The sequence below is a fragment of the Phascolarctos cinereus genome, unplaced genomic scaffold (genome assembly GCF_003287225.1).
Source record: "Phascolarctos cinereus isolate Bilbo 61053 unplaced genomic scaffold, phaCin_HiC Scaffold_726;HRSCAF=1367, whole genome shotgun sequence".
Lineage (NCBI taxonomy): Eukaryota > Metazoa > Chordata > Mammalia > Diprotodontia > Phascolarctidae > Phascolarctos > Phascolarctos cinereus.
The window spans coordinates 389,307,783-389,334,121 of record NW_027556098.1 but is presented as its reverse complement, the minus strand read 5'-3'; the positions used below and the strand labels follow the sequence as shown (position 1 = coordinate 389,334,121).

The window sequence follows — 26,339 nt, the reverse complement described above, 5'->3', positions numbered from 1 at the left end:
AGAATCCTCCCATCCAGCACATCCCTTCCTTGTCCACGATCCTGAGAACTGCTGGATCGGGGCTGGCAGCTGTCATTAGGTGACACCCACGTGATGTCCTCCGGTGGGCCCCCACTCCTGACCTCATGTCGCCCTTGTACAGGTCAGGCAGCGCCGGCTGGAATGGGGCTGGGCTTTGTGGCGGAGGCGGTGGCTGCAGCTTCAGGTGGCGCTGTGTTTGCAAGAAGACCGCAGGGTCCTCTCTCAGGTATCCGTGACCACCCGGCGATGGCCCTAAGACCAGGGACAGTGTGTAGGTGCTTCTAGGCCCATAGGATTACAGTCCAAGTGACCTAACGGCATTTTCTCCAGGACTGTGCCCCTCCAACCATGCTGCCCCCCTGCTCCATGCAACACATAGCAAGGAGAGGCATTAGTTTCTGCTGAGGTGGTTAAGGGAGTTCAGAAGTTTTGTGTCAAGCCCCAGCTTCACTCCTCAGATGCCGCCCAAGATTGTCCCGGGCACAAAAACAGCTGCCAACAACCCTCCCCCACTCCATTCCAAGTCCTATTCAAGGCAAGGGACAGATGCCTGGCTGGTGCGTGGTGGTGCACCCCTTCCATTCTGAGCAGTTTTCCTATGGATCTTTCCAGATAGTCTGGGCTAATTCTGCCCTGGGTGGGCTAGCTGCCCTCTTGGGGGTGGAGGGCCTTTTTATTTAGCTTTCCTAAGGGGGAGGGGCTGGAACTCAGCTGTTGCCTCCCTTTAGCATGGACAGGCTGACCCTGAGGCTGGGCAGGGAGCCACAAACCAGAGTAACTAAAGATAGGATTTCATTCCCTTTTGCCCTCCCGCCCTTGTTTTCAGGCCTTTCGAAAATGGCATCAGCGCTGGGCAGCCCGGGTGCCCAGGAAAGGAGGTACCAGCCAGTGATCAGGGGTCAGCACATAAACCTGTAGGGGATGGAGGGCAGGCCCAGCCCAGTTGTTGTTGCTGCTTCCCTCAGGCCAGGACATCCAGCCCTGCCCCCATCCTGTCCCATTCCACCCACCAGGGCTGTGTAGAGAAAAGCCCAGCGAACTCATCTGGTAATGCTTTAATGAAAAACAGCTCTCAGGGGCAGAGACCCTGACTTGAACAGATAATAAAATACCATTCCTTTCCCTGCCTCCTCCTGGCTTTCATCTGCTGGAGGGCCTAGCCTATTCTGGCCAGATGTGAAGCACTGTGCTTCAGTCCTGCGGTCCACATTTTAGGACTGACATTTAACTGGAGGGTGACCAGGATGGTTAGGAGACCGGTACTTGTCATGTGATGATCTACAGGAAAAACTAAAAATTTGGGGATCAGGAATATAATAGCTACCTTAAAGTGCTTTTATGTTAAAAAGGAATGAGCCTCAGAGGGCAGAAACAGGAAGGATAAAAGCTGTCCACAGGAAGATTTAAACTCATTACAAAAACCAAATGGAAGCTTTCCAAGGTGACTGGGCAGCCCAGAGGTAGTGACTTCTAAGTGGTCTGGGTCTTTACGCAGAGGCTGGGGATGCTCTAAGGAGGGTTCTGCCAGGCTGGTGGTCTAAAATGACCACCAAAGTTCCCCAATTCCAATTGGGGGAGCCCCCCACCTCCAAGAAATAGGCAGACCTGGGGCCAGGCAGTGCTGCCTAGGGTTAGGGTCTCCCCCTCCCCAAGCAGCGCTCCTGTTTCTGCGTTGCTGCATCTGTTTCCTTCTGACCATCCCCCTTCCCTCCCTCACAAGGTTTTCTTTCTGCTGACCCAGCACTGGCTCCAAGACAGCTGATCTCAGCTGTAGAAGGGGAGCCTGGGGGATGGGGAGGGGAGGATGGAGACAGGCCTTTCCCTTAACCTTGTCCCTGCCACATAGCATGATTGACCCAGCCATGGAAAGTGCTACTTACTGACATTCATTCACACACAAGACAAACATCTTTAGAAGAGGAAGGAAAAAGACTGAGCAGACCAGACCTGAGCTTGGTAGAGGAAGAAGAGGTATCATTAAAAAAGCAGCAAATATTGCAAATATAGTGGTGGTCAAGGGGCTCCCTATGAGAACGCAAACAGGCCCAGCACTGGAAGAGGAAGTGAGCAGCCCCAAGGCTGCTCCAACCATGTGACTGACCCCTTTGCCCTTAAGGGTCATCGACTCTTGCTCCTCCCTACCTCCCTAAGGAGGAAGATGAGGGCAGGGGCCCCAGTGAGGACACTTCTGAAGTGACTTGAAACTCCATAAGGTGTTTTCTTTCAAACCAGGAACCTATGGAAACAAAGCAGCTTATGGTAGAAACAAAGGAAGGCTAGTGTAGTGGACAGAGGGCCAGTCTTGGAATAAGGAAGATGAGAGGGAGACTCCACACTGGGAGTTGCCCAGACAGATTAAACACAGGTCAATCAGGAAAAGAAAAATGGCAGTAAATATGGAACCACAGCCTTGACCAAGGCTCCAACAGAAGAGGGTAAGAACAGCTTACAGTGGTCATGTGACAGCCCGAGGTCTGTGTGCTTGCCTAGGAAGGCAGAAGAGTTCATGCTCACCTCTCCTTTCATAGATGGGGAAACTGAGGCAAGAACTAGGCCAAGGTCCCTGAGGCAAAAGGACCCCAAAGTCCAGCATCCATGTGTCTAGTCACAGTCCCATCTCTCCACACATAGGGGGGCATTTCCGGTTATGTCTGGGCCCTAAACATCAGCATGTTGCCCAGGAAAGAGAACAGGACAGTTTCTTTGGAAGGCCCAGCTGGCTAGCCAGACACTCTGGTCCAGCGCTCAGTCTCAGGCCATGTCCCCTAGCCAGGAGAACTGAAAGGTGGCCCTGGATGGCCAGCCTTTCTCCATGGCCTCGGGCCATTACAGGGTCGCAGGATGGAATTAATCCCCAACAAAAGGGGAAAACAGCATAATTGTAGTGTAGGGGAAACTCCCCCTAAGGCTCGAGTGCAGAACAGACTCTGGTTGAATCCAAGCACAGAGGTCATGAACCAGCCTAGCAGCTGTCACTGGGGGAGGGATGGGGATGGGAGCCAGGGCATGTATGATGGGATGGGATGGAGAAAAAAAAACAGCTGGAGAATCCTTAGAGGAACACAGGGAAGAGAGGAAAGAAAGGATGGCTGGGGAGCTGAGGAGGACGGCCCCTTCACTGTGGGGCTGGCCTGCTGAGGAGCTCAAAGGTGTCTTCTAGGACCTGCCACAAACAGTTGTCCAAGGGGAACTCATTGTCCACTAGGTTGACCAGGTGATAATTGTCATGGATATACTGGATGATCATCCGTGATGGGGATTCCTCTTCATACAGCTTCCCCCATTGCTCAATCCACAGGGCAAAGGCCTCGTCCTAGACACACAAGCAGAGACAAGGTCAGCCATAGCTGTGCTGGGGTCAGACAAGAGGTGGGGCTCACAGGCTTTCCCTCCTCTTCGTTCCCTCTCCCCTTCTCACCCCCCCCACCCGATTTACGGGATGTCTAAGAACAAAGCAAGATGGGTCAGAGCCTACAGGGCTTCAGCTAAAGGAGAAATGCCACTTCTGGCAGAAGGCACCTTCTCAAAATGCCCCTTGACCAGGAGAGGTAGACCCAGACAGCCCCAGGAATGGGGCTGGCTAGGAAGCCTCATGCAGCAGGTCACTCTGCAGACAGCTCACCTTCTCCCCAAGGGGAGCCAGAGAAAACACTGAAAGCCAGTGCTCCCCACCTTGGAATGTCGGGTAGTCTCCATTAGCCCCATTTGAGTGGTCGTCAATGACATGGACCCAGTAAGAGAGAGATGGCCACAGGTCTGGGGGGTGAAGCAGAGACCTCCGGTTGTCTTTACCTTCCAAAACATGAAACTGACAGGATCCACCACCGTGGGCTGGATGATCTCCCGCCCAGGGAATATGCCCCATGTCACAGCGTTGGGCTGAAGGTCAGGGGCATTGGTGATGTTCTCACCCTGTAGGAAGAAAAGGGAAATGGCAGAGCTTGGGAAGAATACAAGGACGTCAGACACTTTGCAGGGACCCATTCTTCAGGAGGAAGGAGCACCAGAGAGCCCTGGTGCCACTGACGGGTGAAGCCAGTGGGGTACCGGGCCACGCCTAGGCACCACCATGCTAGATTCTGAAACCACCCCTTCTTTCCCTTACCTTGACATTGACAATGTGGTAATTGACACGGAGCTCATATTTCTTTAGCACCTGGAGAAGAGCTGCCACTGTTTCACTGGAGGTAAAGAACTCCAGATATGCCTGTGGGAGAAAGGCAGGTATCACACACAGGTCACCAAAAATACCCCCTTTGAGGACCTGCGGAGCCCCACAAAGATGAGCTAAAGAGGTCCCTAAATGGCACAGGAATGCTGACACCCAGAAACTGGGTCATACAGGCACTGATCACATCAACGCCTGTGATATTAGCATGACATACAGGCAAGGGGTGGTATATACTGGGAGAAAGGGTCCTGAACGAGGGGTATTGGAAGGTATATGTACACACAAGACAGAGCTGGGCGGGATTTGCTACTTCTTTCCCGATTGACTTTATGAAAGAAGTAGGATTTGAGGGATCAACTGAATAAAATGAGAAGAGTCTGACTTGCTGGGGTGGGGATAGTAGGACATCTCCTGAGAATATATTGTAATACCTCACATTTCTGTTATTTACTTTCAAGTCTATAGTTTCTTTTTCTCCCCAACATCCCTGGGAAGTAGAAGCACACTTCCCAATTGCAATCCCACCACTGTCATTTCTAAAGCCCTATAAGGTTTACAGAGTAAACCTGTCCCTTACAATAACCCTGTGAGCTAGGTGGTATAAATATTGTGCCCATTATACAGATGAGGAAGTTGAGACTCAATGACACCGAGCGGTCACACAGGTGACCATTGAATACTAAAGTCATGGAACCTGGATTCATATCCTGGCTCTAAATTGGGTGCGTCTTCCCCAAACAATGCCACTCCACATTCCTAATGAAAGGAGTCACCTAAGGGAAAAAGAGAGAGGGGCGGGGGTGGGGAGAGAGCAGGGGAAAGGCTGCTGGTTCCCTCTGAGTGTCCAGCACCAGACCCTGAGTCACAGCGGAACAGGGAAGGCCCCACCTTCTGGAAGACATAGCCGCCACTGGGGCCCCAGCCCACAATGGGGTCAGTGGACGGCTTCCCGTTGATATTGGGCTGGGAGTTGATGGTGAGGATGCCTCGCTGATTCACCTTCTGCAGCTCCTCCTTCATCAGACTGGTCTCAGCTGCCAGAGGCTCATCGTTCCAAGGTAAACAGGTCACCTGGGCAGTCAGGCAGTAGGGTAGGGAGAGCCAAGGGCATGAACAGGCAGAGCACAAAAGGCTCCCCAATCCACCAGGCAATCCCTAATTCTCCTTCCCCAGCCCCAGACTGCCCTAGGTATCCATGCCAAAGGATCCCATTCCATCTCATCTTCTCCAGCAGATTGCCCCATCATCCCACTCGCTTACTTGACAGGGAGACCTGGCTGCTGGCTGCTTCCCTAAGGCCTAGAAACATCTCTCACTTCATTCATCCACTCCTGCTAACCATCTCCCTTTATCTCTTCTCCCTTTTCTGACTAAATTAGAGAAGGCAGTCTGCATTCAATGCCTCCACTCCTCTCCTCTCCCTCCTTAGTTCTCAGCAGTCTGGTTTCTGTCCTCACCTCTCAACTGAAGCCACTCTCTCCAAAGTTACCAATGATCTCTTAATTGCTGGATCGAATGGCCTTTTCTTAATATTCAGCCATCTTGGCCTCCCTGAAGCCTCTGACAGTGACTCTTTTTCTCGAGAGTCTGTCTTCTCTAGGCCTTCTCCTGGTTCTCCTTCCCTGTGTCTGACTATCCCTTCTCAGTCTCACTGCGGCTCTGGTCACACTCCTCCTCTCCTGGTCTTCTTCTCTTCTCCCTCTATACTATTTCACTTGGTGATCTCTCTCTCTCTCTCTCTCTCTCTCTCTCTCTCTCTCTCTCTCTCTCTCTCTCTCTCTCTCTCTCTCTCTGGCTAGGCAACAGGGTTAAGTGATTTGCCCAGGGTCACACAGCTAGTAAGTGTTATGCGTCTGAGTCCGGATTTGAACTCAGGTCCTCCTGAATCCAGGGCCGGTGCTCTATCCACTGTGCCACCTAGCTGTCCCTCACTTGGTGATCTCATCAGCAACCATGGATTCAATTCTCATCTCTATGCTGATGATTCTGAGATCTCTTTAACCACCCTAACCTCTCTCCTGACTCCAGCCTTGCATCTCCGCCTGCCTATAGGACACAGCAAACTAGAGGCCCCACAGACATCCTAACTCAATATATCTAAAGCTGAACTCATTCCCCCCCCAAAAGACTCCCCCTCTTCTAACTTCCTCATTACCGTCAAGGGCACCACATTGACCCCGTGGGCTGCCCCTCCGGTCATCTAGGCTCACAGCCGAGGGGTCAACTTCCACAGCTCCCCTCCCACATCCGATCTAGCACCAAGGCCTGGTGATTTCGCCTTTGCACCATCCCCCACCCTGGGGCAGGTCCTGATTACCTCATCCCTGGATTACTGCAGCAGCTGCTAGTGGGTCTGCCTGCCTTAACTGTCTCCCCATGCCAGTCCTCCCTCCAATTGACTGCCAAAGCGATGTTCTTAAAATGCAGATCAGATCAGTCACCCTCCTATATGATAAACTCCAGGGGCTCCCTGTCACCTCCCAATTAAATTTAAAAATCTTCCATTTGGTATTCACAGACCTTCAGAACCTGCCCCCTCCCATCTTTCCAGTCTCTATACCTTCCTGACCCCTACACACTCTGCCATCCAGTGCCACCGGCCTCCTGACTGTGCCTTGAATAAGACAAGCCACCTTTTGACTTCGGGCGTTTCCCCTGGCTATCCTCCCCATCCTTAGACTTTTTTCCCTCCTCATCTCCCCTTGTGGCTTTCTTCAGGCCCCAGCTAAAATTCTACCTTCTACGGGATGAGGCCTTCCCCAGCCCCTCTGAATTCCAGGCCTTCCCTCTGCTGATTCTTTCCTATTTCTCCGGTCTAGAGCCTGTTTGTGCAGAGTTGTTTGCATGTTTGTCTCTCCCCCATTAGACTGTGAGCTCCTTGAGGATAGGGCCTGACTTCTGCCTTTCTTTGTTTCCCCAGCACTTAGCACAGAGCCTGGGCACACAGCAGGGGCTTAATAAATGCTTAGTGACAGCCTGACTGACTGAAGACAGCATATCTGCCCACATATCTCTTCCTAAGAAGCATCAACAGAGATGCCTAACTCTGCCGGCCCCTGCGAAGCCCACCTCTGTCGGTGCCCCACAAAGCTGACCGATCCCCTCTTGCCTGTCTGACCTCTCTGTAGCATGAGGAGCTTCCCCTCTCTGACACAGAGGTAGAAAAATCTGTGATGCCACACGCCCCAAGCCCGGTGGCAAGACGGGGGACAGACGGGGTAACTGAGCCCAGGCAGGTGCCAGCTGAGGGCGCCTGCTCTTCCCTCAGACTCACTTTGTGACCACTCTGATTGGGTTCTCCAGAGAGATAGTAGGTAAACACTTGGAAGACACTTTCTTCGCTGGTCAGCTCCTCCCCCCACATCTTCAGCAGCTCTTCCCTCGGGGACTTGCTCTTCAGGCAGAAGAGATAATAGTCCTTCAACTCACCAAAGGCCGGGGAAGAGGAGTTCCCCCTGAAGGACAGAGCAATGGAATCATGGCACGACCCAGAGGCAAGAGGTGCCAAGGCTGGGGAACAGGGAGAGGGGACAGCGTCCATCTACCCAGGAGGCTGCCTCCCCAAATCCCAGCTTTGGTTCCCAGGAACCTGCTCTTCCCCTGGAAAACAGCGCTCAGCTGCGAATGAATCCAGAGGAAGTCCTCCTTCCCCAGCATCTTCCTCTGACTCCCCAGAAGGGCTCACCAGCGGCCATTGGGAAATTCATCCCACGCTTGGGTTCGGTAGATGTAGCTCTTTGGTCTGGAGGCCCAGAAGATCGGCCGGACGTCCTCTACTCGGCGCTTGGGATGGGCACTGACAGCCCATGGCAGAGGCCGCCTGCGAGGGATAAGGACACAGGTCTGAAGGGACCAGCCCGGCAGAACCTTCTCCTCTGCCTGCTTCACAGCAAGAAGACATGGGGAGGTCTTTATCAGACGTGGCAAGATTGGGCTCCAATTGCTCAGACAGAAGCCCATCCACACAGCTGTCCAGTGGCCCAGGCCTTCCCGCTAAAGCCAGAGCAGCAGCACGACTGCCCACTAGAGCCCTCTGAGTGCCCTCACGTCCCTCTCTTTAGCCTGCCACGACGTACCTGGGATCCTCGTTCCATATGCCCAGCCTCTTCAGCACCTCCACAGTGGCCACCTCCCGGTTGAGGGTGTAGAAGTGGAGGCCAGGCACCAAGCCACTAGCCAGCAGCTCCTGGCACATGGCCACAGCCAGCTCGATTCCATAGTTGCGGATGGCAGCATCGTTGTCCTTGATTGGCTCGATCACATCTTTGATTTCTTGTGGCACTTCCAGCTTGGAGAGCTTCACCAGCTGCCGCAGGGAGTGGTAACCCTGTCCAGGACATAAAGCAAGGGAACCCCGGTGTGCATACGCCCACCCCTCGCCCCAAGCCTCAGGCGTTTGAAATCCCTGAGCCTCCTGGCTGCGAGACACAGAGAGAGGAAGCCAGTGAAAGCGGCTACCAGACAGGAGGCGATTTCTGCCTTTTATTGTTGGCTGGGCCAATTAGTGGCCTCAATACAGCATTTCCACTACAATCACCAGATCGGGCTGTGATTACTCGGTTCATTATCGCAGCAGAGCCGACAGCAGTCCAGCCCCACTTTACAACCTGTCCCTCTGAGGCCTGTCTATTGCTCCCTGTGACTCATGGAGCAGCCACAGTCTCCTCTCCTTGGCTCTTTAAGGGATAGATGCAATAATCCTCTTGTGGCAAAAAAGTCATAGGGGCGAGTTGACTGGTTTGGTGGCCCTTGTCTCCTCCTAAGCCGGCCGGCCCATTTTGTCTCAGAGGACGGATGGCAAGGAGCCAAGGAAGGAAGGAAGCACACGTTCATCAAGTATGTGCTGTGTGCCAGACACTGTGCTAGGCAGTTGTCTCTTGTTTTTCCGTAAATACAAATCATGTGATCCTCACAGCAGCCCTGGGAGGCAGGGCCTATTTATCCCTACTTTACTCCTGGGGAAGCTGAGGCAGAAAAAGGTTAAGTGACTTGCCCAGGGTCCCACGGCTAGTAGGTGTCAGAGGCCAAATTTGAACTCAGGTCTTCCAGTCATCAGGCCCAGCACCGTATCCACTGAGCCACCCACCTACCTCTAGATGGAGAAGCCAAGGGCCTGGAACAAGGCCAGTGGGTCAGCCGTCAGCGTCGTGGCTGAAACACAGGCGTCCGGGGCCAATCCACGACCGGGAGTGAGCCCCCCTGGTGGCAGCTGCCCCAGTGGGTGGAGGCGAGGCCCCGTTGTGCACCTACAGCTTCAGGGCTGGCCCATCTTTTCCATACAACCACCCGGGGAGATAGGTAGTTCGAGGATTACCATCCTCACTCTAGAGATGAGGGAGCTCAAGCTCTAAGAGACTCGTGCCAAGGCCTGCCTGAGGCCCAGTCGATGTCTGAGGCAGGCTGCCCCAGCACCTGACCCATGAACCCGAGCCCCAGGAAGCCCCTGACAAACGCACAGCATGTTGGGCCCCATGTCCGGCTTCCGCTAGGTCACGCTGCTCCTGGGACTGTGGATACACTACAAAAGTCAGCCAGCCCGGGGAAGCCAATGGGCAATGTTCAAGACTCCAGGCCTAGCCACCGTCCCTCACCCACAGAGATCAGCAAGCTGCCCTATCCCTGTGTGCTTGGCTGGCACCACCGGCCAAGCATTCACCTGGATGGGGAAGATTCCCGGAAGGATGGGACATGTGATGCCCATCGCCGTACAGGCTTTGACGAAATTTAAAAAGGTGTCCGCCTGGAAGAAGAGCTGCGTGATAATGAAGTCGGCCCCTGCAGACACCTTCTCCTTGAGGTGCTGAAGGTCCTCTTCAAAGCTTGCTGCCTCTGGGTGACCCTTGGGGTAACCTACCAATGGGAAAGATAATGAGGAGGTGCTACCCCTCTAATCAGGGTACCATATATCTAACCACGGAGTCCTCAGTCCTCAGAAATCCCTTAGTTCAACCTGGAATCCAGTTTCTCAGACAAGGGATCCTCTAGACCAACATGATGAGGGGGCCAAGAAATGATTTCATATTAGGAACAATTTAGTCTGGAGAAAAAACCCAGCTATTTAGAAGGAACCAGATAGCTGCCTTCCAACATTTCAAAGGCTTGTCATTTTGACAACAGGTCTTCCTAACGCCTTGTTGGAGTCCAGTACCCATTTACTGAACATATTCTACGCAGTTGGCACAGTGCTAGATGCTGGGATTTAGTCAGTTTTTCCACAAGGCAGGTTTAAGAGCCCTGCACCCAGAATCTCAGTCATGGAACGGACCTCCGAGGCCATCTGGTCTCACCATATCTGGGCAGTAATCTCATCTAGGACATCCCAGTCTTCACTGGAGACTCTACTGAGGGGGACCAAAGTATCTCAAATTCAATCTGAAATCATTTGCCCCCTACACCAACACTTTCTCTAAACTTCACTGTCTCTGGGAAGGCCCACCCCCCTTCTAGCTCGCCAAGGCTCACCAGCCTTGACATTCCCCCTCTAACTTTGGAGTGTACTGTGGAATAGAGCTGGACTTGTAGTTGAGAAGACCTAGGTTCCAATCCTGCCTTGAGCACATACTAAACTAGCTGTGTGACCCTGGGGAAGTAATGCAGCCCCTCTGACCTTCAGTTTCCTCAATCATACATGAGGGGGCTAAACTCAGTGCCTCTGGGGTCCCTTCCATCTCTGGACTGAGAATCCTATGAACTCACCCAACCAACCAGCCGCTAAGTCCTCTCAATCCTACTTCCCAAGCTTTTCTCCTCTCCATCCCCTTCTTTCTTTTTCAGGTCAGCGTAAGAACTCTGCCACACCTGGAGGTGTCCAAAAAGGGACTGGCTGCCTCCAGAGTAGGGCGCTCACCATTGATGGCAACGTTCCAGCAGAGTCTGGGTGGGAAGTGATTGGGAAGGCTGGAGAGAGGAGTGCCCAGGAAAGGCTGCACTACATGACCTCTGAGGTTCCTCACCAAGTTAAGACGCCAGGAAGCCTGGCCCATCATGACCTTGACCTGCTGTGCATGGCGTTCTGATCGTCTGAGATGACTCTCAGCGCCACTGAGGCAAGGTGACGAGTTTGGGGAAATGACTGAAATTATGAGATGTGTGGTTTAGGGATGGGCCCTTCCAGTGGAAAGGGTCTCGAAGTAGCAGAAGGCCTGAACGTCCAGGAGCTCATGGCCCCTGAGGACGGACAAGGAAGTTCCAGGGAGAGTGAGTGTGAATAAGAAGGAAGAAAACCCATCCCCAGGGGCGGGAGGGAAAGGTAGTAGTATAACATCACCAGGTCTCGTGCCCCATCCTAGGTCCCCCATCTTCCTGCCCGCTTATGGAGCCCACCCACTCCCATCCTCTGGGCCACGGACTCACCTGCTACACAGATGTCAAAGTAGTCACCAAACTCACTGCGGATATGTTTCACTAGGTCCACGGCATGGCAGAAGCCATTTTCTTCTTCCTCCCACTCATCTCCCATGGGGTCTGCAAGGTTGGTTGAGAGGCTATTACCACTGAGCCTCACCTAAATGCGTTCTTTTCTAGGCAGGCCCTCACTTCTTTCCCTCTGCCTACCAAGGGGATTGGAATCCCCTGATCCCAGTACTGACCTGGCTTCTAAACAGACCTGTGCCTGGGCTTTTTCTTTCTAACCTGCCCTCCCCTGACCTTCCACCCTTTTCAAGCATACTTAAGATTGAGGGTTTACGAGCTAGACAGGGCTTTAGACACCATCACCTTCAACAACCCTGTTTTAGATAAGAGACTTGGGCATAGTCACCCATGTGGCAGGAGGACAGCAAAGGCTTGTCCTTGTCCCAAATCCCATGCCTGCTTTTTTATTTGTTTGTTTGTTTTTTACTATAAGCTGTTTTCCAAAAATAAATTCTTTCCCTGATGTGGAGCCCAACCCCTAGGTTCTCACACTGACAGGTTCTCTACTCTGGCAGCTAAGACAGCAAATCTGGGGCAGGACCTTTTAGTCCAGGGCTGTGGAGAGAGTGTAAAGACATGAGTTCCTCCTCAAAGAATCCTTCTACATCTGACGGACCTAAAACAAACAGTTCCCCATGGCAGGCACCTAGAGATGTACTAGCTATTCTCATACCTGGGTCAAAGTCTAAGAATTGTACCTTCTGATAGGGGAAGAATTAGGAACAGTGGAGAATTGAGTGCTGAGGTAGGCAGTTGCTAGGACAAGGGAATATTAGGTGACTCTTGGTCTACAACTCCCAGAACCAGAGATGCCTTGTCCCGATGACTCTGAACCATGAATTATGCTTTGTGTCTATAACGTATAGCTTCACCATCAGTACTACCCTGGCAATGCTACTAGCAGGGATGGCACCCCAAGCATACCCTGTATGAGACTCAGAATGCTCTGAGACTCAGAACATTCAGGGAATGTCAAATAAGCCCGATATAGGAGAAGAGAAAAAGGGGGTGAGAACTCTGATTCCCCTCCCACCCCACAGAACTGGTGAGGACAAAGCTGGTTTCCTACCTCCTCGCAATGCCATGATATTCTTTAGGCCCAGCCGCTTGGCCTTGTGCAGGTTGCTGGTGATCTCATCCCGAGTCTGGTGACAGCAGGTCATGTGCAGGACAGTCTCCAGGCCACAGTAGTCTACAGCTGTGTTGGCGATAATCATGGATGAGGTCTCCTTGTCTGAGCCAGGATCCCCTGCCGGGTGCCAGGTTACATCCACAAAGAGGGGGCCACCTGCCCCCATGCGGTCAAACCTGTGGGGGTATTTTTTGGGGGAGAAGGTCCCTGGAAGTAGCCCTTCGTGCACCAACCCACCATTTTCCCACAGGCCCTGCCTACCCGGACCTAGGATTTGGGATGATAATAACAATGATGATGTGGATGATACCACCACCAGCTGGCATTTGCACAGCACTCTGGACTTTCCACATAGCTTCCATATCAGCTTAGGTCAAGGGTGGGGGAAGCCCTAGAACAGGAATAAGATCCCAGGGGCCCTCTCAGGGAGGGAGAAAGACAATTCAGCCCAGCTCCGCCAGCACAAATTACAAGCCCTCCTTGTGCACAGAAGCATTGCTACAATCATAGTACGTCATGTCCCTCACCCGATCTATTGCCTCTCCCAAGCCCCATTGCCTGGATCTACCCTCAACCTGGCACCCAAAGGCTCCTGAGCTTGTAACTGAATAACAAGGAAAACTTTTCATAAGACAAATCTATGAATTCTTTGTCCCTTTAAACACTAATAACCTGGAATGTTATTTGTTAGAAAAGCAAAATGTCATGGCACATGAAAGTACAATCTATAAAGTGGGTTTTTGTAATAGATAATGCAAATTTAAAGACTCTAATATCTTTTGGGATACAGTGGTCAATCTGATTTTCTAGCTCATTGAAAACATTTTTCAAGTCACTAACTTGCAACTTCCTTAGTTGTACTCATGAGCAGACTCCAAGTTCCTCCAAATAATGTGGCTGAAGCAAGTCAAACAACGTTACGAACGTGCTAACATTGAGGAAGGATCTCAGTTTACTGACGTTGTCGCACACCTGATGCTGAGTGGCCTCCCCAATGCCTGCTGGCCAAAGATGACCAACCCAGACTCCTGGAGGCCAGCCCAGCCCCCTGGGCCTCCAGCTCACCTAGAGATGAGATTGACTGCTCCCTGGGCAGTTCGAGGAGGGAAAAACTCCAAGGAGAACCACCTGTCCCCTGAGTCCATCCTCCGGTGCATCTTCTCTCGAAGTCGCTCATGCCGCTCAGCATCCAGCACTGGGGTGGGACAGCGGGAGCTGTCTTTGGAACCTTCACTGCCACTACTGCTGCCCTCCGAAGAGCTGCTGCCTCGGGCTTCATTCACCATGGCTGGATTCCTGCAGCTGGGGATGGGAAGGGGACAAGGAGAGCGTGGAGGTCACCTATGGCCAGGCAGTTAGGTTTCCAATACACCCAATCCTGGGCACCTGGGTGGAAGAGAGTTCAGCCAAGGAGTGACTGAATTTTCCCTTCAGGAGGAAGGGTATTGGAAGGGGAAGCTGACACTGCCTCTGCCCTAGGGTAGGTCTGTCCTTCAGAGCTAGAGATTTCTTCTAGCCTGACCTCAGTCACTGCTTGGTTCTCTGCTGTTCCCCGGTTCCATCACCCATAGGCCCTTTCATTTCCTCCCCTGAGACTCTCTCCAAAATAGGCCCGTTATTCTGTAGTACATAAAAGGTTAGAGGGCTAATCTCAAAGACACCTGATAGAAGGTGGAACGGAGAAGCACAAGCTACCAGTCTCCTGGGACCCCTTTCCCAGGGACCAACAGCAGTGCCCATGACGGCAGACCCTGCTTCTGGGATGTGACATGTATGGCAGCTCAGCCATGAAAGGACTCGAAAGGAGTAGGAAAGTCAGCCCTGCGTCTTTCCAGCTGGGGCTGGCCAGCCTGGGCGGAGCAGTGACAAAGGAAGAGCTCCAAGCCAGCCACCGGGCTGCAGGAGGAGGGGGGCAGGAGGAAGAGGGGCGGGGCTGAGGCCAGGAGAGGAGGGGGAGGAGGGAGGAAGCGGGGTAAATGCTAGCAGAGGGGGCCGGTAAGGCGGAGAGGGAGCCCTGAAGTTCAGAGGCACTGGTTCCATCTGTTGAGAAGAAAGCAGTTGTATTGGCCCTTCTGGTTTCCAAGAAACATTTGCTGTTTCTTGGAAGGATGGTGTGTGTGTGTGGGGGGGGGTTGTAGATGGGATGAGAAACACCCTGCCCAGCCACAGGGCTTTTTTTTTCCCCCCATGCCACCAAAGTCTATCTGTTTAGGGGACCTGGCATATAGTAACGGCTTCGTAAAAGACCTGCTGATTTGTTCATTTAACCAATTCACAGTAAATGTTGGCATCCTATGCCTTAGATCCAGGATTTTTGTCCAAGTATGCCCAGAAGTCGGTGACACCAGACAGATTTCAAGCCTGACAGAAGGAAAACACTTCCTAATTAGAGCAGCTCTAAAGTAGAACAGGGAGTGAGTTTCTCAAGATATAAGACTAGAACAGAACTTGTTAGGAATATTGCAGAGAACATTCTTCAGATATGAGATGGATGGAATAAATAATTTCTGAAAACCTTTCAGACTCTTAGTATTCTGGGATTGGTATACAACGGCTGAATATCAACTATGTAAAGCCCTTGCCAAGTATCACTGCAACCACAAACAAGATCCTTGTGTTGAGTTTAACTGGACAGACTAGACATACATACCTGAAAAAGTCAATACAGACAGGGCTCAGGCTATGGTGGAGATGGTGAGGAAAGCTAAGTGTGAGGAAATAATACACAGGGAAACTTGACTGTGAGTGCAGAGGGAAGGATACAGAGCAGAGATAGGTAGAGCAGCATGGAAAAAGGAGGGCTTTCAGCTCCTAGGTGGAGGGACTCCCCTAACTAGTTCCTGTCCAGTGGTGACAGAGTCTCCGACAGTGATTAGGGGAGTGCTGAATTTAGCACCCTCCTCTGCTTCCATCCATCAATCAAGCCTCACAGGACTGTGGTAAGGAAAGCACTCTAACCTTAAAGTATTTTGTAAATGTGAGTTATTGCAATCAGGGCTCTCCAGGAGTCAGTTTTCATCTGACACTGGCTGGATCCTTCGAATTATTCTCCCCACAGACACACAACCAGGTTTTCCAAATAGGAAGAATCTTCCAACTCTCCTCTAGAATCAGAGTCGTCTTTTGCCTCCCCTTGGAAGTCCAGCACCCGGCATATAGTAGGTACTTAATATAATGCTTGTTGATTTGACTCTCATAGTATTTGGTACCTCTTGACAAACTATGAGACACAAAGTAAAAAGTGATTTGTGGAGTCTCAGCTCTCTTCCCTCCCAACTACACATTCCTTGAAGGTAGGTACCTAGGCTCACACACCTTTGCGCGAAGCTTCACATGCAATTACTCACTTGGGAAACACACAACCTACTCTCTTTATTTCCTGCCTATTTAAAACAAGGCCATGCCCCCAAACAGCAAGAGTTGGGGCTATGTGCAGGGGTTTGCTGGTAAATGTTTTAACAACCAGCTTTTTTTTTTTTAAATGAATCAAGAACATTTTCTCCATCACTTTCTTGAGTCTAGAAGTCAACAAAGCAGTAACTCAAGCCCTGATTTGTGGCATTTCCCTTTAACAACTGGCTTGGGGCTGGTATGAGCTGGCTCTAGCATGCACCCCCATGTTTGTAATCTGAGTTTCCATGGACACTTCTCCTCATAGGAGCCCTATGAGACCAGCTTCCCAGAGCTTTGATCAAGTCAGGTTTCTGGGGACTATAGAATGAAAGAGCAGCATGGTGCTAAACCCCATTTCCAGCTGCCGACTTTAATTTTCTGAAGGTGTCAGGTGAGGAAGCTAGTTTATGAGACTGTAAACCTATCAGGTTTTAATGACTCCTTGGTGCCAAGAGCAATCTGAAGATAAGAGTTAGAGCTTGGTCACATGGGGACGAATGTACACAACCCCATGCTCACTGGCTCCACAAAGATGAGAAGCCAATGTCAGCTGTTAGGAACGAGAAGAGAGACAAGAGGACATTTTGGGACAAGGTAGACTGCGACTCTCCCAAACCTAGACCAGGGCAGAGTGGCCATATTCCAGTCTCTTCATCATATTAAATAATAATAGCAATAATAGCTAACATGTACGTAATATTTTTGAGGCAGCTGGGTGGCTCAGAACACTGGACCTGGAGTCAGGAAGAGCTGAGTTCAAATCTAGCCTCAGACACCTAGTAGCTGGGCAAGTCCCTTAATCCTGTTTGCCTCAGTTTCCTCATCTGTAAAATGAGCTGGAAGAAGAAATAGCAAACCACTCCAGAATCTTTGCCAAGAAATCTCAACAGAAAACAATTGCACAACAAGGCCCTAAGACTTGAGTTCAAATACAACCCTCAGACATTAATTAGTTGTGTGACCCCAGCCAAGTCACTTAACCTGTTTGCCTCAGTCTCCTCATCTGTAAAATGGGAATAATAGTACCACTTATCTCACAAGGTTGTTGTGAGAATCAAATGAGATCTTTATAAAGTACTTAGCACAGACCCTGGCACATAGTAGGTGCTATAAAAATCAGTATTTATCATAAATATATATAATTTATATAAACATAAATCAGATTTTCCCAATAAGTAAACAAGTATTTATTAAGTACCTACTAAGTGCTGAAGATTAAAAAGGAAAAAAAAGGCAAAAACAGTCCCTGCTCTCAAGGAGCTCACAGTCTAAAGGGGGAGAAGGTACCAATAAGTCACATATGGAACAGACAGATAGCAAGGTCAGAGTGAAGGCATTAGCATTGAGGGGTAAGGGACCCCTCTCCAGGCCAAGTGGGTGATGTATGTGATGGGCATACCAGGTGAGCAGGCTCCAGGAGCCAAAAGCAGAGTATGGGATGGAGAGGACGAGATGGCCCACTGAGAATCTAACTTCCAGGTCCAGGTAAAGGGTCTAGGTATGGGGAGAGGGTCCAGTATGGAGGAAGCAAGAGAGACAGCCATGAAAAGGACTTGGGGGCATGGAGGGGAGCGATGAGCAGCATGGGGGGATAGGTACGGGAGTTGTAAGGAGAACAACAGGAATCGTAGGGGGACAACAGGGAGGATAGGCAGGGGGAATCGTGGGGGGATAGGCATGAGAGGATGGGCACAGACGTGGGAAGGGATCCAGCACCAGACAGAAATGACAGGAACCAGAGGATAGACTGGGGGATGGTGGGGAGACAAACACGGGAGATAAACTGGAGGATCGCGGAGAGACAAGCACAGGGGATAGACTGGGGGATCGTGGGGAGACAAGCACGGGAGATGGGGGGGGCATCGCAGGGAGACAAACACCGGGGAGGGGTGGGAGGGACAGGTAGATGGCAGCGGGGAAGGATCCTGCAGAGGAGGGGTTGGCCGTGGCGTCCTTCCTCCTTCCTCCCAGGTGGGCCTCACCTCTCCGGCAGCTTCCAGTCTCTCACAGCCGCCGCAGCCATGACCGTGAGAAGGTGGGCGGGAGGAGGGCGAGCAAGCCGGCCAGAGGGCTGGGATTGGGAGGGGGCTGGGCCAGGAGGACTCGCGCACCTCCTCCTCATCCCAGGAGCCCCGCCCTCCGCCTTCCCCCTCCTCCTCCCACCTCAGACCGAAGCTCCGCCCCTCCTTCACTAAGATGGCGGCGCCCGTGAGGGTGGTGAGTCTTTCGTCACGTGATGCGGGTCGGAGGCCGACCGCCCTCCCACGCCCTGACCTCGACCACGTGACCCAGGCTGGTCCAGTCACGTGAGGCGCTAGCTCGTGCGCTCCTCGGGCGGGGCTGGGGGGAGGGGGCGCCGGGTGTCTGGACGGGGCAGAAGCAGAGGCGGCGGCCGAAGATGGCGGGGTGCAGGGGCGTCCTGTGCTGCTGCTGCCGCTGGTGCTGCTGCTGCGGAGAGCGCGAGAGCCGCACCCCGGAGGAGCTGGTACGGGGCCGGGCGGCGAGGCCGGGCCGGGCTGGGCCGGGCTGGGCCGGGCCGGGCTCAGGAGGGGAGGGGACGGGGCCGGGCCTGGGGCGTTGCTAAGGGCCCGGCGGTTGCTAAGGAGCGGCAGCGAGAGGGGGCGTAGCCTAGGACGGAGCAGCCCCTCTCTATCCCCTTACCCCTCCTCTCGGCCTGCACCCCCAGCCCCACATCTCCCACCTCCCCTTGATCCTTCTTTCTTTCCTAAGCGATTGTGAATGAGACGAGTACGAGGCCGGGGAGGGGCCTCCCCGGGTGACCTTGGGCAAGTCACTGCTCCTCTTCGGGCCTCAGTTTTCCCATCTGTAGAACCAGGGGCCGGGCCAGGCGATCTCTAAGGGCCCTTCCAGCTGGGCTTCCCCCAGTTGTGCCGTTGCTCCTCCCCGTGTCTTTCCCAATCTGCGTGTCACACTTGGAGGAGAGTGCTACTGCCCCTACCCTCAGGGAGCTTACGTTCTTTCCCTCTAAATTGACTGCCTTTGGCCTCTCTGAAGCCCTTTCTGCATGGATCCAGTCGTGTCATCCCTCTGCTTTGGTGGCCTCCTCATGCCTCTCTAGAGACCAGCCCCTCCTCGGGACGTTAGAGTTCCCCTTCGATCACTTCCCCTTTCTGGGCCTCAGTTTCCCCATCTGTAGAAACGGGGTCAGACTAGCCAATAAGATTTTTATAGCCTTATTGATCTTATCCCCCAACATCAAGGGTAAACTCCACCCTCCCTCCCACCCCCCAATAATATGCTAATAATACACAGTGTTCTGAGATCCTTTTTTGCCTTTTCACTTGTTGAATTCTTGCCCCCCTTTAAAATCCAGCTCAGATACTGCCTCTTCCATCCATGACTCTTTCCCTTATACTCCTGGGATTTAGTACCAGACGGGACCTCACGGGTCTTAAAGAACCCAAGACTCAGTGTCTTGCCCAAAGTCACAGTAGACAGAAAGCCCAACTCCTCCATCTCTCAATTAAGCTTCCTCCACATTTCACCATACACCTGCCTCTCCAGAGCACTTCAGTGTTATAGCTCTCTAGGGTATTTAGCATTCCCTGTTTCCTGCATGGTTACAATTACACTGTAAACTCCTTGTGGGCAAGAACCCTGTTTTATCAGAACCTTGTTTCTCTTTCAAGCCTAACCCAGTGCTCAGCTCTTAATAAATATTTGGTTTATATTGTAATTCAGAGAAAAGGAGGTTAAAGTTAGTTACCCCTATTTCAAGGAGTATGAGTTCCTTCTTATCTCAGGTTGAGTCAGTTTAAACCTCATTGCCAGCTTGGAACCTGGCAGTGTTTTTTTAGCTGTTGCCCAAGATAGGATGACTCCTGGATTTTCTGTGCATAGCATGACTTTCCGAGAATTCTGGATTCCTGTATTCGTATTCATTTTAATTGAAATAAAGACAAAAAAAAATGGAACAGTCCCTGTCTTAGAGGATTTTATATTCTGGGAAGAAGGGGGAATAGAGCATGCACACAGATGTGGAAGTACAAAGAAATTAAAAACAAAGAAAATATTAATCAGCTATGTTGCTTAATTTTTAAATCTTTCATGAGCGGCATTAATCAGTTTTCATCTTTGAACAGGTTATTTCCACCTACTAATGGCCTAGATGCTTTAGAGATAACAGATCTCCAAAGAACTCATGTTTGTTTCCACTTTCATTTTGCTTAAAACTTTCTCTTCGGGGTATGTTTTTATAGACTATCCTTGGAGAAACACAGGAGGAAGATGATGAGATCCTTCCCCGAAAGGACTATGAGGTGAGGTTCTAAAATGGTCGTTGGTAAGTATTGTGTGGTCTCCTCAGTTCTAATCAACACACAGTAAGTTGTGCTGGAACTACTTTAGAGTCAGTGAGGCCTGGCTTCAGATCCTGGCTTTTGTTGCTAGTTATAGGACTTTGAGCAAATCACTTCTCTTACCTTTAATTTCTTAAGCTGTGTAATTGAGAAATAAACTCTTTTTTAAAAAAAATAAATTTATTTTTAGTTTTCAGCATTCACTTGCATGAGATCTCGAGTTCCAAATTTTCTCCCCCACCTCTCCCCTCCCCCCACCCCAAGATGACGTGCAAATTGATATAGGCTATATACACACACACACATATGTATACATACATACACATTCATATCAAATCTATTTTCACATTAGTCATGCTGCAAAGTAGAATTAGAACCAATGGGAGAAACCATTAAAGAGAAGAAACAAAAAAAGAAAAGAGAGTGGAAATAATATGTTTCAATCTGCATTTGGATTCCATAGTTCTTTTTCTGGATGTGGACGGCATTTTCCATCATGAGTCTTTTGGAATTGTCTTATATCGTTGTGTTTCTGTGAAGAGCTAAGTCATCAGAATAGGCATCACATAATGTGGCTGTTACCGTGTACAGTGTTGTCCTGGTTTTGCTCATTCATCAGTTCATATAAGTCTTTCCAGATTTTTCCAGAGTCCATCTGCTCATCATTTCTTACAGCACAACAGTATTCCATCACATTTATATACCACAGTTTGTTCAGCCGTTCCCCAGTTGATGGGCATCCTTTCAATTTTCAATTCTTTGCCACCACAGAAAGAGCTGCTATCAATATTTTTGTACATGTGGGTCCTTGGGAAATATATTCTTGCAGGACCCATCTTGCAGGGTTGTTGTGAGGGAGTTGGCAAATGTTGCAATGCTGTATAAATGTGAGTTGTGCTGGTTATTGTTATTGGCAAGGAGGGAAGAGGAGCTTGGAGATAGCACCGAGGTGACCTCTGAGAGGTGACCAGAGATGAGCTCCGGGAGCTGGAGGAGAGAAGAAGAGGATTGGGACAGTTGCTGTGGGGAGTATGCTGGGGAATTAATTAGGGAGGAGCAGTAGGAGATCCCTTGCTGGAGGAAGGGTACAGCTGAGATTAACATTTATAGTGGTTTCTGTATAGCTTAAACACTCTATAGCAGTCCCACATTGATTTTACGTAGGTGACGCTAGTGGACAGCATTCAGAAGTGTTTTTTAAAGTAGAAAATCTATGGCTTCGACCCCCCCCCCAACCTGTGTTTGGACTCTCCCCTCTCTCAGTCAATGACCCCCACATTTATAGGACCCAGAGAGAAACCTGAGGTCACAAAGAGATCAAGTGACTTGCCCAAGATGGCACCAGGAATGGCAGGGCCAGTATTCAAACCTGGATCTTCTGACTCCAGAGCCTGGGGCTCTTCCTCCCGTACCATGTGGCCCCGTGGCTTATTAGGTACAGAGAAAGGGGAAGGCCCTTTGTCCCAGCCTTCTCCCCAGACTCTTCCTACCTGTCCTCTCCAGTGCAGCCAGGTGAGTCTTAGACTTCACTGACCCACAGATTGTGGAGAAGGGAATAATTGGGGAAGAGTTGGGGGGGGGACCCTTCTCTGTACCATGGGATACATACAAGGAGAGGCAGCGTACCAGGGACTTGGGAAGTTTTCTTGATGCAGTCCCCACTTCTGTTCCTGGTCTGGGTTGCCTCTGTCATACTGACTTTACCTCTTCTCCCATCAGTCCCGATCACCGCAGTTAGAGGCACAAGTTGAGTCGTCCCTAGTCCCAGAGTCTTAGCCTGCTTGTGGCAAGACCCCAGCTCCTCCCGTGTCGATACAGGGGTCACCTCTCACAGTTAGTTGCACTTGCTCCAAGTTGTTGGGCAGGGGTCCTCAGTCATACTTCATTGGCTCTCTGTTCACCGTGTCTCATGTAACAGACAGGAAGTTTCGTTGACTAGCAAAAAAAAAGAGAACCCCAGAGACTTTTGCAACCCTAGAAAAATCTCATCATTTCTCGCATTTTCACAGATCTGTTTCTCTGTGGGAAATTCCCCTGAGATGAAACATCATTACAGAAACACTCATTATATCAGAATATATTTGAAAATTGTGTTGTGAAAAGCAAAATTTATTAGGCAGTGATAAATCCCAACTGATTTTTCTTTGATTCTTCTGTGTGGATCTCTGTCTTTGGCTTCTCTTGGAATTTCCCCTGTCTCACAGTGTCTGGACGTTCCGCAGCAGGTCACCTTTCTGCTTTTGCCCACATGCCCATCTCCTGGCTTGTTAGCACTCCACTCTCAGTGGAAGGGGTTCCTTTTCATGATTAAAGACACTATTTTGAACAGCCTGCCTTCTGAGGTGGAAAACTCGAGTGAGACACACCGGTGGGACACGTCCTTGCTTTGGCACCTGCCGTTCTCTGAGGCAGCTTTGCTCAGCCCTGCATTCTCATCCCAGCCCTGGCAGTGCAGGACGTGCAGGCTCACCTGGGCCTCTTGCTTCCCAGAGTGCTCGAGCGCGCATTGGCCCATTCATAGCATGGATGTTTACACATAACTATTTAGTTATATGGGCCATATGCGTCCATTTTTGTATTTTTGTAGCTTTCTATGTATGTTTCCTGTCTTACCCCTTAAGTTTCTAGCTTTCTGTTGAACCCAGTTAAATTCAGTTACCTGATCGTTTGGTTTTTTTGTATTCTCCCATTAAGGGTCAAGCAGAATTTTTTATTGTTTTATTTTGCTTTTATGAAAAGATTTCTCAAATGCATAGTCGTTTTTCTGGCTTAGGAAGTAGAATATGCTAAATATTATTAAATCTTTCTTTGACCATCTTGCAGAGCCTCAGAGCTATTATTTTCAGCATTGTTTCTCATGTGTAGTATTTTAGAGGGTGTTGGAGATTGGGCTGAATCAGGCCTCCTTCCGGGAAGTGCCCTCGAAGTTTTATTTTTGTTTATTTTAAAAAATAAATAAATTTTAAAAAAACTTTCTCTGAGTTTGCCACCTTCTGCAGGAGGCCTTTCCAGCCTCCCAGCCCCTCATTGTGCCTTCCCTGAGCGGTTATGCTCCACTAAGAAGGTATCTATCTAGTGCTACTGTGTAGTAGTTTGCGTGTTATCTCCTCTGGTAGGCAGTGAGCTCCCTGAGGGCCTGGATCACGTTTTTTCCTTTCTTTATATCCCCAACATTTACTAGCATAGTCCCTGATACATGGTGATTATTGTTCAGTTGTTCAGTTGTGTCCAGCTCTTCATGACCCCAGACAGTCATGCTCCAGTGCTGCCCATGGAGTTTTCTCGGCAAAGATGCTGGAGTGGTTTGCCATTTCCTTCTCCAGTGGTTTAAGGCAAACAGACATTCCATGATTTGCCCAGGGTCACCCAGCTAGTAAGAGTCTGAGGCCAGGTGGACTCCAGCCACCCAGCTGCCTCAGTACACATGGTAGTCACTTAATAATTGCTGGCTGACTGATTGGCTTGACATCTTCCTGTTTATTTTCTTCCCTAAAACCTAACTACAGAAGAAAACTGGTCAGTTGAGGGTACAAATTAATTCTTTTTAAAATAAGTTATTGACATCTTTTGGTTTTATGTCATCTTCATTTACAAATGAATCTCCTCCTCCTTCCTTACCAAGTGAGCACTTTCTTGGAATAAAAGCTAAAAAAAAGAAAGGAGGAAAAAGAACTCAGCAAACTAGCCAATACTTTAACTGAATATGACCATATTTGCCTCGTTCAGTGCCCTCAGTCTCCCATCCCCACAAAGAAGAGAAGGAAGTTTTAAGATTTTGCAAAAATGTTAAAAGGCTAATTTAGAATTTTCTTCTGAATTGTGCAGTGCTAACCCAGAATTCTCTAGAAGTTCCTTTCTAGGCATCTTGACCTCTTCCTGTTGTGTTTGGACCTGGCTGTAACATTTTCCTCACATGTCATTCTTTCAGAGTTTGGACTATGATCGTTGTATCAATGATCCCTACCTGGAAGTGCTGGAAAGCATGGATAATAAGGTAGGGTGCAGTTCCTTATTTGTCAGGGATTTAAAGGCCTTCGGGTTCTTTCTCTTCCTGTTGTAAGTATTCTCCTTTGCTCTGCTGTGTTCCCCCCAACCCATCTTGAGGTATTACAGGTCTTACCAGATCTTTGTCTTGCTACCTGGGGCCTTCTCTCACATTCATACCTACCTGGTCCAGAGCCTTACTAAGTGACCCTACTGCGTCCATCATCTTTTCTTTCCATGCTTGCTGTCCAGACAGAAATTCATCTGAAAATCACTGATGCTTGGATATTTGTTTCTCTCATCTTTTTGTCAGTATAATTAGTTTGTTTGGTTTTTTTTAAACGAGGCACTTTGCTTCTCTACACAGAAAGGTCGAAGGTATGAGGTGGTGAAGTGGATGATGGTGTTTGCTATTGGAGTCTCCACTGGCCTGGTAAGAAAATTGGACATGGGAGTGAGATTGGCGGGGGAGTTAGCCTCGAGCCAGTGACAGCCCGGCCCCAGTGGTGGGTTTTTTGTAGTCCCCGTGCTTTCCGGAATGGATGGCGTCATCTGCGTAAAGTGACCTGCCCTGTTCTTGCTGTGCCTTGAACGTTGTAGCGTTTCCTAAATGCTTGTTGGTTGGAGGATAATGGCATTATGAGACCAGTGTCAGGATCTAGGAGGTATTGAGGTCTTCTTGTCCTCGACCTTCTCTGATGGCAGAATTATGGCCCTTTGGTTCTAATTATTTTTTCATCTTGGCCAAGATGATTCTGTGAATGGAGCCCTTTTAATTTTGAGGATTATTGACAAAAGTCGTCATTCACCAACATTTGAGTGCTGTTGATGATGCAGAAATAAGCAAGATCTGGTTCTTACCTTCACAGAGCTTGTGGTCTAGTCAGGAAGGTCAGATACATACACATGGAACTAGAAGAGGGTAGATATGCTAGAAGGAGAGGCACAGACAAAAGCTGGTGGGTGGAACACCAGAGAGCAGAGATGAGAACTTGGAATTCCGTGCCCCAGCTCACAGATTGCTCATTTACTGCCTGGATAGTAGAGGATTATGGGTGAGGATGGATGGCCATGTTTCCTAGCTATCCTCAGGGAGCTCCCAGGGGTATCCCATGCTGAAAAACAGTGGTGAAACAGGAGCTCACATGATTCCTGGTAGGAATAACTACAACTATAACTGATGGCTTATCATCATTAACCCTGAAGAGGATTGTCAGTCACACACACACATACACACAGCAGATATTGTAACCGGGCCCAGAGATATCACCTGACTCTTAAATTCATGAACTCAGGTCCTCTTCCTCCAAATCAAGGGCTTTTTCCACTTAACCACAAGAGGAAGAAGATGATTGAATGCTTCCCTTGTTATCGACAGGTGGGCCTCTTTGTGGACTTCTTTGTACGACTCTTCACCCAGCTCAAGTTCCGAGTTGTACAGGCTTGTATCCTTTTCATGATTTTTGACTTTATTGGATTTTTAAATTTCATGGTGCTGTTTATTAGTATATGGTTTTCAGATGTGTACCCCAAATCAGTCTCTCAGCAGGCTTCCCAGGATGAGAGGAAGATCAGTAAGAGCAGAATGATGCTTGAAGGTTGTCTGGGGCTGTAATGCTTTGAAAGGAAGAACAAGTTTCTTCTTTTTTAAAAATATTTTTTTATTTATTTTATTAAATACTTCCCAATTACATCTTCAAAAGTTTTTAACATTCATTCAAGTTTTCTCCCTTCCTCCTTTCCCTCCCCTTGAGAAGGCTGGAACATATTTCCCTTTTAGCCATGTTGCAGCACACACACACACACACACACACACACACACACACACACACACACAATCAACCAAGAAAAATAAAAGCAAGTCAAAAGAGTCTGCTTCCTTCTGCACTGCGAGCCCATCCATTTT

General features: G+C 49.9%; 2 protein-coding genes across 8 annotated transcripts in view; one reads left to right on the top strand and one right to left on the bottom strand.

Moving 5' to 3' along the window:
* Positions 1-1,061: 1,061 nt before the first annotated feature.
* Positions 1,062-18,246, bottom strand: MTHFR (methylenetetrahydrofolate reductase). 4 transcript variants are annotated; one of them, XM_020973751.2, is made up of 13 exons: positions 18,113-18,246; positions 13,803-14,039; positions 12,675-12,803; positions 11,546-11,656; positions 11,040-11,264; positions 9,849-10,042; positions 8,269-8,519; positions 7,878-8,012; positions 7,467-7,647; positions 5,081-5,263; positions 4,127-4,228; positions 3,814-3,933; positions 1,062-3,334 (listed from the first exon to the last, which is right to left on the bottom strand). In XM_020973751.2, the coding sequence occupies exons 2-13, from the start codon at positions 14,014-14,016 to the stop codon at positions 3,137-3,139; spliced, it is 2,043 nt and encodes a 680-aa protein (XP_020829410.1). In that variant the 5' UTR covers positions 14,017-14,039; positions 18,113-18,246; the 3' UTR covers positions 1,062-3,136. The 4 variants fall into 4 exon arrangements, with proteins under 4 accessions (XP_020829410.1, XP_020829396.1, XP_020829420.1 ...); XM_020973737.2 differs by lacking the exon at positions 18,113-18,246 and adding an exon at positions 14,399-14,590 and having other exon boundaries at positions 12,675-12,913; XM_020973761.2 differs by lacking the exon at positions 18,113-18,246 and adding an exon at positions 14,399-14,487.
* Positions 18,247-18,476: 230 nt separating this feature from the next.
* CLCN6 (chloride voltage-gated channel 6) overlaps positions 18,477-26,339 on the top strand; it is a 33,359-nt gene continuing 25,496 nt past the window's right edge. For 2 of the 4 annotated variants that reach the window (XM_078145674.1, XM_020973691.2), the window contains exons 1-5: positions 18,477-18,615; positions 20,351-20,410; positions 24,378-24,443; positions 24,801-24,866; positions 25,812-25,878. In XM_078145674.1, coding sequence (XP_078001800.1) covers positions 18,529-18,615; positions 20,351-20,410; positions 24,378-24,443; positions 24,801-24,866; positions 25,812-25,878 — 346 coding nt within the window. In that variant the 5' untranslated portion in view covers positions 18,477-18,528. The remainder of the gene's footprint in view (positions 18,616-20,350; positions 20,411-24,377; positions 24,444-24,800; positions 24,867-25,811; positions 25,879-26,339) is intronic. The other 2 variants (XR_002321907.2, XM_020973697.1) reach the window with 1 other exon arrangement.